The sequence below is a fragment of the Rhinoderma darwinii genome, chromosome 1, assembly GCF_050947455.1.
Source record: "Rhinoderma darwinii isolate aRhiDar2 chromosome 1, aRhiDar2.hap1, whole genome shotgun sequence".
NCBI lineage: Eukaryota > Metazoa > Chordata > Amphibia > Anura > Rhinodermatidae > Rhinoderma > Rhinoderma darwinii.
The window spans coordinates 441936860-441949136 of NC_134687.1; the positions used below are offsets into that span (position 1 = coordinate 441936860).

The window sequence follows — 12277 nt, forward strand, 5'->3', positions numbered from 1 at the left end:
CCGTCCCCCCCCCCCCCCCAATCTTACTCTGAAGGCGAGAGCTTCTGATTCAGAGTCTGATATAGGCATTCCGGATGATTATTGTCTATTCAGAAAAGATAATATTTTATCGCTGCTAAAAGCTGTCAAAGATTCAGTAGAATCTGAGGTTTTGAATGGAGAACGTTCAAAGAAACAGCAGTTATTTCATTTTCCGGAAAAACAAGGCAGATTTTTTCCGGAGCACGATTTACTGAATGAATTTTTCAGACTAGACTGGCAGAGACCAGAGAGGAAGATACATATGGGCCACAGATTTAGGTCTGTATATAAAATAGATCCTTCATATTCGGATCGCTGGATGACCCCACCTCAAATGGATCTGGCCGCTGCCCGACTTTCTAAAAGAAACCTTTTTTCCTTCAGATGAGTCATCGTTGCGTAAAGATCCTATGGTTAGAAAGGCAGATTTTCTTCTTAAGAGAGCTTACTCAGCATCAGCAAATGTATGTAAAGCTTCCTTTGCCTCAGTCCCTGTGGCTAGGGCACTGAGGATCTGGTTAAAGAGGCTCTGTCACCACATTATAAATGTCCTATCTTGTACATAATGTGATCAGCGCTGTAATGTAGATTACAGCAGTGTTTTTTATTTAGAAAAACAATCATTTTTGATGGTTATGACCTATTTTAGCTTTATGCTAATGAGTTTCTTAATGGGCATCTGGGCGTGTTTTACTTTTTGACCAAGTGGGCGTTGTGGAGAGAAGTGTATGACGCTGACCAATCAGCGTCATACACTTCTCTTCATTCATTTACACAGCACATAGCGATATAGCTATATCACTATGTGCAGCCACATACACACACACTAACGATACTGCAGTGTTCTGACAGTGAATATACATTACCTCCAGCCGGGACGTGATGTCTATTCAGAATCGTGACACTTCACTAACGTTTCTGTGAGATTTACAGCAAGGCAAGCGTAATCTCGTTTTAAATGACCGTTTACAGCGTATTCCATTCCATCCTAGCAGTTTGTTTGGCCCAAATCTGGAGGACATTCTTAAATCCCTTAATGATAACAAAGGTGTATCCTTTCCTCAATCTAATTATGGGAGACTTCATAGTTTTCGTGGGCAACCTGGAAGGTTACCGAAATTTAGGAGGTCTTATTCTAACTCAAAAGTTAACCGCAGGTATAGTCAGAGAAAAGGTCAATCTTCTACTTCCGCCTTTGCAAAAAGACGTCAGGAGGAAACCAGACAAGGTAATCAATGACGCCATATCTCTTTCTCCAGTGGGGGCCCGTCTTCAAAAGTTCTCCACCAATTGGCAGGTGGTTACATCAGATGCTTGGGTTCTGTCCACTATTAAAAGAGGGAACTCGCTGGAGCTAGAGTCTTTTCCCCCGAACAATTTTTTCCTAAATGTTCCGAAAAATCCAGTCGTGATAAATTTGCTTCAGGATTTTGTAAAAATGGGGGCTCTAGAGGACATTCCAGATCACCAGAGATGGCATGGGGTCTACTCAAGAATCTTTGCGGTCCCCAAGCAAGATCAGGGATGGAGGCTAGTGATAGAACTCACTTTCCTGAACAGGTTTATGAGAAAAACAAAATTCAAAATGGAGTTAGTGAAGTCAGTAATATCCCTCTTGCAGCCACAAGACTGGATGGTAACCATCGACCTAAAAGATGCCTACCTGCATGTGCCTATTATCCAGCCCCACTGGAAATTCCTCAGAGTAGCAATCCAGCTAGGTCCCGTAGTCAAACATCTACAGTTCACATGCCTTCCGTTTGGCCTTCCATCCTCACCGCGACTGTTCACAAAGATTGTGGTGGTTATTGCAGCCTTCCTCAGGCTGAGAGGAGTATACCTAGTGCCATATCTGGACGACTATCAATACACAAGATTGCCTGCCGGCAACATAAGCCCTATTTTCCAACTATAAATCGAATTAAAATAACATTTTATTGTGCTATAGTAGCAAAGGACAAACTACACAGAAATTAAAAGATTCATGTCCATGACTGAGCCCCCCCGACATGTTTCACTGCTGATGTAGCGTCTTCAGGGGTATCGGGGCTAATGACGGCGCGCCGCGGATTTCTCATGGCTAAATACACAGTAAACTCGCTACACATGTCCCTTCATTATGGCCTCGGCCAATGGGAATCGGAATAGAGGACCGAGCCTCCACCGTTATGATGGACAGATGATCAAGCGAATGGTAGGTTCAGCGACGAACCACCAATGAAACGTAGTATACGAACGCATGCGCAGTGACTCGCATGGCAGAGGCAGAAGCAGAACATTACGTTCAGGAGAAAAGTCCGACCTAGGCGCATGCGCGAAAGACCAGACATCAAATGTCAGTAGAGCCAAGCGCAAATAGTAGATAACTGTGAGAATCATCAACAGGATCCAGGAGATTCACATAACTTCCTCCACACTAATCGCCAGTATTGATGTGCAGTCTCTCTACACCAATATTCAGCACGAATTTGGCCTCACTGCAGTTGCACATTTCCTGAGCACAAAGGGCACTCAATTTCATGCACATAATAAATTTCTACTGTCACTACTTCAATTTCTTTTGACACACAACTATTTCTTGTTTGACCAAAAATTCTATCAACAGATAAAAGGAACGGCTATGGGCACTGTTTGTGTGCCAACATATGCGAATTTGTTTTTGGGATGGTGGGAAGACACCATAGTGTTTACTGACAAGCTAGTTTCCTACACCTGTCATATTCTTTTCTGGGGGAGATATATCGACGATATTCTCCTCCTATGGGACGGTGACTTAACTCTATTTTATGATTTCATGGCCACGCTTAACAACAATCAGGTGGGCATGAAATTTACTCACGTTATACACAAAAAAGAGATCACTTTCCTGGACCTTAAAATCTCCTTGGACCCTGCTGGTGGTGTCCACACAGATATTTCACGTAAACCAACATCAACTAATAGTCTATTACATTGGGAAAGTTACCATCCTCCCGCTCTGAAGAAGGGCATTCCTATAGGGCAATACCTCCGAGCCAAAAGGACCTGCTCCGATGAGCGGTCCTGCCAATTGGAGTGTGATGGACTTTTCTCTAAATTCCTGGCATGAGGTTACCCTAAGAAATGGCTACACAAAGCATTTGCTAGTGCAAGGGCCACAGATCGAAAGGAATTGTTATGCGAACGGAAACCCCAGGGTGCTCAGCAATCTATAACTACTACTAAATCCGTGGGATCAACCAACATTAGATGTATTGGTACTTTTGACACAGGCTCTCAACAGGTCCGTGAGATCCTACATCGACATTGGCCAATCCTTTTGGCTGACCCTGACCTTCAGGATGTAGTCCCTCCTACTCCCAGCATAACTTATCGCAGAGGTAGGAATCTGCAAGACTACTTGGTGCATAGTCATCACTCTAGATCTACTGTGGTATCAAAATGCTGGCTTAAATCATCGGCTATCGGTTCCCATCCATGTGGCCGATGCTCTTTTTGTTACCTTATGCCTACTGTCAAGCAATTTACTAACCCGCTTGATGGGAGATCTTACCAAGTTAGACAATTCATCAACTGCCAGAACAAAGGTGTAATATATGTAGCCAAGTGTCCGTGCCCTAAGCTGTATGTGGGAAAAACTATCCAGGAGCTAAGGAGAAGAATTTTCGAAACATCTGAGTACCATAAATCAGAAAGATGACACACCACTGTCTAGACACATCCGTTTCACACATGGTGGGGATGTTCGTTCCTTACAATTCTGGGGTATTACTCAGATTAAACTGGGCCCCCGAGCAGGTAATTTAGATCGTAGATTGCTACAGGAGGAGGCACGCTGGATTCATCGCTTGGGGACACTTCACCGCTCATCTTCATCACCACAGAGTGGTTGTACAAACAGACAACTTAGCAGCAGTGTTTTATCTGAACAAACAGAGAGGGACAAGGAGTCCATCACTAATTCAGGAATGCAAAAATATCATGGTTTGGGTGGAGTTGAATGTGGCAGAACTAGCAGCCATCCACATAAAAGGGCATCTGAATCTCCAGGCAGATTGGCTCAGTCGCAATTTCATCAAACCAAGGGAATGAAGCCTCAACACTCGAATTTTTCTGCAGATCACTTCAAAGTTTGGTCTGCAAGAAATATATGCGATGGCGTCATTCTACAATGCCAAAGTCTGGAGGTTTTGTTCTCTCTCCAGGGAAGGTCATCCAGAGGCCTTAGATGGCCTCTCCATATCATGGAGACATCTCCTTATCTATGCATTTCCCCAAGTCCCCTTAATTCCGAGAGTCCTGAAGAAGGTGATAGAGGATTGTGCTATGGCAATCGTGATTATCCTTTTCTGGCCTCGAAGAGGCTGGTTTCCTCTCGCCTTAGAGATTTCCAGGGGTTGATATTGGAAAATCCCGATATCTAAAGATCTCCTACAGCAGACCGGGCTGTCTCACTCAGAGCCAGTGAATCTGCATTTGACCACATGGAAATTGACAGGAGGAACCTAGCTGATAATGGTCTCTCAGATAAAGTTGTGGATTTACTTGTCTGTGCGAGAAGACCTTCCACATCTAAAGCATATTCTAGACTATGGAAAAAATGTGCTAGTTGGTGCTCGTCTAATAGTAAACCTCCCTCAATGTTGCCGTCGGTGCTCCAATTCCTTCAGGAAGGTTATGATAAGGGATTAAATCTCAATACATTAAAAGTCAATTTTTCTGCAATTAACTCTTCTTTTTCAGAAGGCATTTTTTTCTAATAATCAGTTGGTTCAAAGATTTTTTAGGGCGATTAAACTCCTTAGACTTCCTGTAAAATCCCCGGTCATGTCCTGGGACCTAGGTATTGTTCTTCGCTGTTTAGCGGTTCAGCCTTTCGAACCTATCCAGGATATAAGTCTAAAATATCTCACCTGGAAAACTTTATTTTTAGTGGCCATTTCTTCAGCAAAGAGGGTAGGGGAACTGCAAGCTCTCTCTTCCAGGAATCCTTACCTTAAGGGTTCCTTCCATCATCAAATAATATCAATCAAGAGATCTTTCTCCCTACTATGCCCTCAGAATCTCCAGACCATCCGGCCCATTCTCTAGATGTGAAACTGTCAGTCCTTGCCTTTCGAAATTCAGAAATGCTCTTTCTTCAGTTTCAAGGTCCTCGTAAAGGGGAGAAGGCTTCTAAGTCGTCCCTTAGTCACTGGATTAGAAATGTTATTACATTTGCTAACACTCAAGCTAACTCGCCGGATCCTTCTGATCGAAGGGCTCATTCTACTAGGGCCCTATCAACATCCTGGGCTGAAATACTCTACGTGGGTCTTGATCAAATTTGCCAAGAAGCAACCTGGTCTTCAGCAGATACCGTCGTGAAGCATTACAGACTGGATACATTGGCTGATGCGGAGGTGTCTTTTGGCAGAAGGGTACTCGAGGTTGCAAATATGTAAACCCACCCATTTATTTTTATATTGCTTTCAATGTCCCATTGTGTGCTGCCTTTGGAACGATAGGGAAAGCTTAAATTTGCTTACCAACAATTTTCCTTTTCCTGAGTTCAAAGGCAGCACAGCTTCCCACCCCTATTTTTGTTAGTCTATTGCTAAGTTACTACACATTGGGTGTCTCTGCAAGGTGTGCTTTATACCATTGGCCTGAAGGGTTAATGAGGTTGTAATTAAGACTAATTGTCTTTTTTCTTCTGTACTAGCTGGAAGAAGCAGGTCATTAACCCATTGTGTGTTGCCTTTGAACTCAGGGAAAGGAAAGATTTCGGTAAGCAAATTTAAGCTTTACACAACTTTTTTTATTTGATTAGAGAAAATTCGAGAAAATTGCCTTCAAATGCTTGTATATGACAGGGATGGCTAGCAATTCTTGCTCTGGTGACCACAATAAGTAGTAGCTGCCATTCTGGATTCTCAACCATGGATGCATGCTGAGCACCAAATTTCTCAGATGCAAGCTCCACCCTGACCTCTCCCCATATTCCTTTAGCCCCACCTCCATAGTAATTTCTGGTCATAAACTCAAAACATTACGTTTTCTTAACTGAGTGCCAAGACCTTGATATGCAACTATACTCCTGAATTGTACCAGAGACAGCACCACTATAATATAAAACACCGCTGCATTACTCTCTACTATACTTATTGGAACATAAATGCAAGCAGCCAACCAGCAGCTGTATGCATCTAATTATATCTTCCTGTTCAGCTTGGTTCACATTGTGCATTTTTGTTGCGTTTTTGGAAATGCTGGAATGAAAAATGCATCTGAAAAACGCATGCGTTTTTACAAAGTGTTTCAGATGTAATTTGGTTTTCAATTGACTAGTCATAGGCTTACAGCTGAAACAGTTTGCAAAACGCATGGTTAAAGGTCAACTAAGTGTTCAGAAAACTTCTGACATGTCATAGTAACATGTCAGAAGTTTTGATCACTGAGACCCCACCGATCTCTAAAACGAAGCAGCAGAAGCGCTCGGGTGAGCGCTGAGCCACTTAGTTTCTGATCAGCTTTTCTCGGAAAGCCGAGCAGTTGGTATACGGGCGCATAGACTTTCTATTGAGTCCGTACACCAACTGCTCGGCTTTCCAAGAAAAGCCGATCAGAAACCGCATGCATTTTTCAGATGCATTTTTCTTTCCAGCGATACAAAAATGCACAATCTGAACCCAGCCTTCCAATGTCTCCAGTTTGAGATAATTACTGGAGAAATCTATCATTGATCGCTTCTCTCAGAAGTGTGGACAGTTCTGGGAATCTAGGATATATGAAAACAAGGTATAGATGTGTCCCATGCCACACTGTAGCCACTGTGAGTAAATAACATACAAAAAAACAACAAAAAAAAACTACTCTAATATGGGCAGGCCTACATACAGTATATGCAATGCTGAAGATTTGTTGCCTGTCTAAACTTTTTTTTACTCCCTTACAGCATGTACACAAGTTTATTAATGAAACCTGGTCTTCACGCTTCCACTCCCAGTTAGATGAAGATCTATTAACCCTCATCTGGTCAGTAATTGTTTCAGTCTTTACAGTTGGAGGTCTCCTTGGGACATTCATTGGTGGGCATGCAGCAGTAAAGCTTGGCAGGTAAGAACACTCCACCATAATTTATTTTATGACTCCTATTTTAATTATCGTCAAAGCAAGCATGGATTACAAGATAAACACAACAATTGGCACACCAACTGATACGTAGGGTTGAATTTAATAAAAAGGGAGATTAGTGGCTGTTCTCTCTGATCTTTCTTGTTTGTTTGTGTAGGCTCTAGAATGGGGATCTGTATCTTACTAAGGCCTATTTTATAAGGCAGTAAGGCTGCTGCAACACATGGATCTCCTGTGGTTCTACTTTAAAGATACATACCCGGAAATATGAATGACCTACATTTCTATCCCCGTCTCATTTGAAGCCAATAACTTTTAGATGAATTCTGATTTCCTGCATATACTAAATTGTCTGCTCATCTGTATTGCAGGAAACAGGCTCTACTGGTGAATAACGTTGTAGCAATTCTCGCTGCTCTTTTCATGGGAATTGCACAACCAGCTGGATTATTTGAATTTTTGATTGTTGGGAGATTCCTAATAGGATTTAATGCAGGTAATATAAAAATAAGAATACTTATTTAAGTATATGGTTATATTTTGGACTAAGGGATACAAGACAAAATGTCTGGGTATTGTGGCTGTAATGCAGATGCAAAAACACAGCCATATTACAGCTGTGTGAAATAGGTCTAAGGGCTAGCGTCAGTGCCAGTCTTTACCACCAAGCAAACCACAATTGCGTGAGGCACCCACACAGTGCCACAACTTTCAACTGCATCGGCACCCTCATAAGACCCGGATCCCCGGGTGACTGCCACATTCAATTGTATTTGTGTCCTCAATTAAACATTATGGCAGAGCAGGGACTTGTTAGCTTCATGCTCCACCCCACACTAGGCTATAGGTCACGTTAGGCCTGCAGCCTATGAGACGGTGGGACAGGATCTCTGCGCAGGCCGTTGCAATGATGTAATGTGTTTTGGGGCATTATTACTGAATGGGCACACTATCTACAGGGGGCACTACCTACAGTGGGCACTGTGTGAGGCACTCTCTACAGGGGCACTGTGTGTGGCTATATCCACAGGGGGAATGTGTGTGGCACTCTCTACAGGGGTCTCTGTGTGTGCCATGCTCTACAGGGGGCACTGTGTGGCACTCGCTACAGGTGGCACTGTGTGAGGCACTCCCTACAGGGGGCACTGTGTGTCGCACTCCCTGCAGGGAGCAATGTCTGTGGCACTATCTACAGTAGGCACTGTGTGTGGCACTCTTTACAGGGAGCACTGGGTATGGTACTCTCTACCTGGGGGGCCCTGGGTGTTGCATTCTCTACAGGGGCACTATGTGGCATTTTCTACATGGCGCACTGTGTGTGGCACTCTCTAAAGCAGGCACTGTGTGTGGCACTCTTTACAGGTGGCACTGCTTGTTGCACTCTCAACAAAGGGCACTTTATGTGACCATCTCTACAGGTGTCTTTGATTAGGGCCTCCAGACTTAACTTTGCTTGGTGCCCCAGTAACGTCAAATCCGATCCTGGCTAGTCTGGATAAAAAACATATTTCTATTTTTTTTTGGCCAAACCAAGATTTTATCACAGAATAATAAAATAACTTTTTTGGGGGGAAGTTCTTAGCATCTCTCACCTCTGATTGAATGGCCCTATGAAATGGTTTGTTTTTTATGTAGCAGACTTTTGAAATACTCTTTTGAAGACTGCCACCAGTCAATAATTTTTGTATTTCACTAATGATATTTAATATTTTGTTGTAGTAATGACACGTGTATTGTTAATATTATTCTATATTTATATTTGGTTCAATCTTTATTAATTCTATATTCCGCATTCATCAGGGTATTTCCATCATGTAATTATTAAGCCTTAAACAGCTTGTACAGAATTAGAAAAACATGGCAGCTTTTTTCTCCAGAAACACCACCACACCTTTTCATTCTGTAAATATGCAGTTTATCAAACCTGTCACTAGTCTGAGAGTATTAATATTTCTCAACAGCTTTCGATCTTTATTAAAATAATATATAAATAAAACACACTATTCTCCTTCTCCTGCTACTAATCTCACTACATAGTCTTATTTCAGGCTTCTATGAATATTGTTTGCTTTCTTTTCCAGGTATCGGAGCATGTGTACAGCCATTATATCTTGGAGAAATAGCTCCCAAGAATATAAGAGGCATCACAACAGTGGCCATTAATATTTTTCTGACTATTGGCATCTTGGCAGGACAGATTGTTGGCTTACGGTATATTATGTCTTTAGTTGCAGATAAGTTTTAATTAAGCTTAAGTTAAATTCGAACTCCCAACCAAATAAATACTAAGCATGTTTACAACAATTTTTAGCTCATTTAATATAATTTGCCCTATATAAAAGAACACCTGTCAGTGTACAGTGCATTCGGAACGTCTTTAGACCCTTTCACATTTTACACATTTTGTTATGTTGAGGCCTTGTGCTAAAATAAGTTTTTCCCCATCATTATGCGCTCAATATCCCATAATGACAAAGTGAAAACAAAATGTTAGTAATCCTTGCTAGTTTATTGAAAACAAAAAACTAAAATTCCGCATGGACTTAAGTATTCAGGCCCTTTACTATGACACTTGAAATTAAGCTCTGGGGCCTCCCATTTCTCTAGCTCATCTTCGAAGTGTTTCTACACCTTGATTGGAGTCCAGCGGTGGTAAATTAATTTAATTGGACATGATTTGGAAAGACACACTCCTGTCTATATAAGGTCTCACAGCTGACAATGCATATCAGAGCAAAAACTAAGTTATAAGGAGGAAAGAACTGCTTATAGAGCTCAGACAGGATTGTGTGGAGGCACAGATCTGGAGAAGGGGACAAAAAAAATTCTGCTGCACAGAAAAGTTGCTCGAGAATGCAAGTATTAACTAAAACAGACACGTCAGGAGAGCTAGCAGGTCCTCTTTAAAATTTAAGTGTTATTGGATCTAACTTGGTAGATAGCTGATGTTATTTTTTTCATAATATTCTTTTTAAATGTTTTTGGGTCTCTGGATTTTCCCTGGGACCCAATCAGTTGTTTTTTTAGTGTTATAGATTTTCATAGGCTTAATGTCATCACATAATTCTTGCTGTATGTTGTAGAGAGGTGCTGGGTGGTGAAAACTCCTGGTCTTTACTGCTGTCCTCTTGTGCCATTCCGGCTTTTATACAACTGGTATCACTACCCTGCTTCCCTGAGAGTCCCAGATACCTTCTGATAGAGAAGAAAGATGAATTTCAATGCAAAAAGGGTAAGACATAAAAACCTATTAAAAAGTGCATTGTAGGTTTAACATACAATTGTGTTTTATTTCTGAGAAGGGCCCAGCTGTTTGCAAGAAAAATGTGTTCACTATATGGAATGTATTGGATATTAATAGGCTATTTTTTATAAAATGTGACCATAATACAAAACAAAGGTCCTGCACCCCTGTTCTATAGAAACTGCATTTGTTATACTCTCTGTTTGCATGTAAATTAATTTAGAAGTAAAGATTTTTTTATTTTCCCAAACCAGCTCTGAAATCATTTTATGGTTCACACCACTACCAAATGGAAATGGAAGAGATAGAAAAAGAGTCACAAGCTTTAAAGGACGAAAATCAAAAAAAGATACTAGAGTTGTTTTTTGATCAATCTGTGAAATGGCAGCTAATCGCAGTTATTGTGACCAACATAGGACAACAGCTCACTGGGATCAATGCAGTAAGTAAAACAAAAAGCTTATAATCTCATATAAGGCCACATATGTTCAGGACGGTGCTTACCATATGGCCAATCATCTCTAGCCATACATGTAATGTAGGGGTAGGGAGACAGACAGGTGAGCCCTAATCTACCCGCCACTCAGTCCCTGCCTACTTGCATGGCCCGTCCTAGGCGACGGCGTACAACTGGGCGACGGTCCCTACGCTCAATAAGTGCACGACAGACAAACAGACTGCTATGGGAAGCTAAGGGAAAAGGGGCAGTTGCCCACGGCAACACCGTGAGCAACAAGAGTAGTGAACGAGCCGAGTCAAACCAGGAGTGTACGAGGTACCAAATGCAGAGCAGGAGAGTAGTCAGTAAAGCCAGGGTCAATTTGAAGCAGAGGTCAATAGTACTAGCAGGAACAGCAGAGCCAGGAAACAAGACAGAATCACAGGCAAAGGAAGAGCAGGAAATGAAGGTATAAATAGACCGAGGGCGGGAGCTAGCTCTGTCTGGCCAGGCTGTGATAGGTTCTCCCACTCCTCAGCCTACCAGCCTGAGTGGTAGCAGATCGAGTCACTCTATCAGACCTAAGAGCAGATGCAGACTGATTAACCACGGGCGTCGACACAGAAGCGGTTTCTGGCAGATCCTTTACAATACAGAGTTATTTTTGGATAACCTGATATACATTTTTGTAAATAATTTTTTACTATTTGACTTTTCAGTTAAATTGTAAAGCTTTTCAAAATCGACCCAGCTGCACGTTAGCAGCCATTAATGTTGAAAAACACCTAAAATATCTAGGAATGGTATTTTTCGGAATTGTCTATTTTCCTGGAGAAAATTCCCAATGAAATCCTCTTTTGATTGCAGAATTAACTTACTGCTCCAGTAGCAGACTGATGATAATAGAATCCTTGCAGTCAGGGCCAAGTTTATGTGGGCCCCTTGGGTAACAACATCACAATGGGCTGTTTGTCTATCCCATAATCGGCTTGTCAAGCATCGAACATGTTTAGTCAGAGCACTATGCCCCCAAGTGGGCCCTGGCATCTGCTAATGTTTGCTTGGAGTTGAAGCTGCCTTGGGCCTAGGAAACAATTGGTGAAAGACAAATCTGGCCATAACGGTACATAAGTGGCTACTGCGGACCTTTTCACAAGTTTTGAACAAGAAATGGCAAAAGGTTGTAATGCTAGCTTAAATCTTTTTGTTCATGGAGAATATACGTTTTTTTACGCATAGGGAAATGATGACATGTACAACCAGTCACTAGAGATACAATTGAACTAAAGTAAATATTATAGTTTATTGACCTATGGAAATTATATCATCATTTCATACTTCGGTCTTATGTCTTACAGATTTATTTTTATGCAGAGTACGTGTTTAAAAAAACTGGAATTCCCACTGCAAACATCCCTTACGTCACACTGGGGACTGGATTCTCTGAGTGTATTACTGCTATGACATGTGTAAGTACA

General features: G+C 41.8%; 1 protein-coding gene across 1 annotated transcript in view; it reads left to right on the plus strand.

Annotated features, from left to right (window-relative positions):
- Window positions 1-12277, plus strand: part of LOC142743295 (solute carrier family 2, facilitated glucose transporter member 11-like) — a 57096-nt gene that overhangs the window by 13306 nt on the left and 31513 nt on the right. Inside the window, exons 3-8 of the mRNA XM_075853918.1 lie at window positions 6938-7098; window positions 7488-7612; window positions 9198-9327; window positions 10200-10348; window positions 10615-10802; window positions 12158-12268. Of these exons, the coding sequence (XP_075710033.1) occupies window positions 6938-7098; window positions 7488-7612; window positions 9198-9327; window positions 10200-10348; window positions 10615-10802; window positions 12158-12268 (864 nt within the window). The remainder of the gene's footprint in view (window positions 1-6937; window positions 7099-7487; window positions 7613-9197; window positions 9328-10199; window positions 10349-10614; window positions 10803-12157; window positions 12269-12277) is intronic.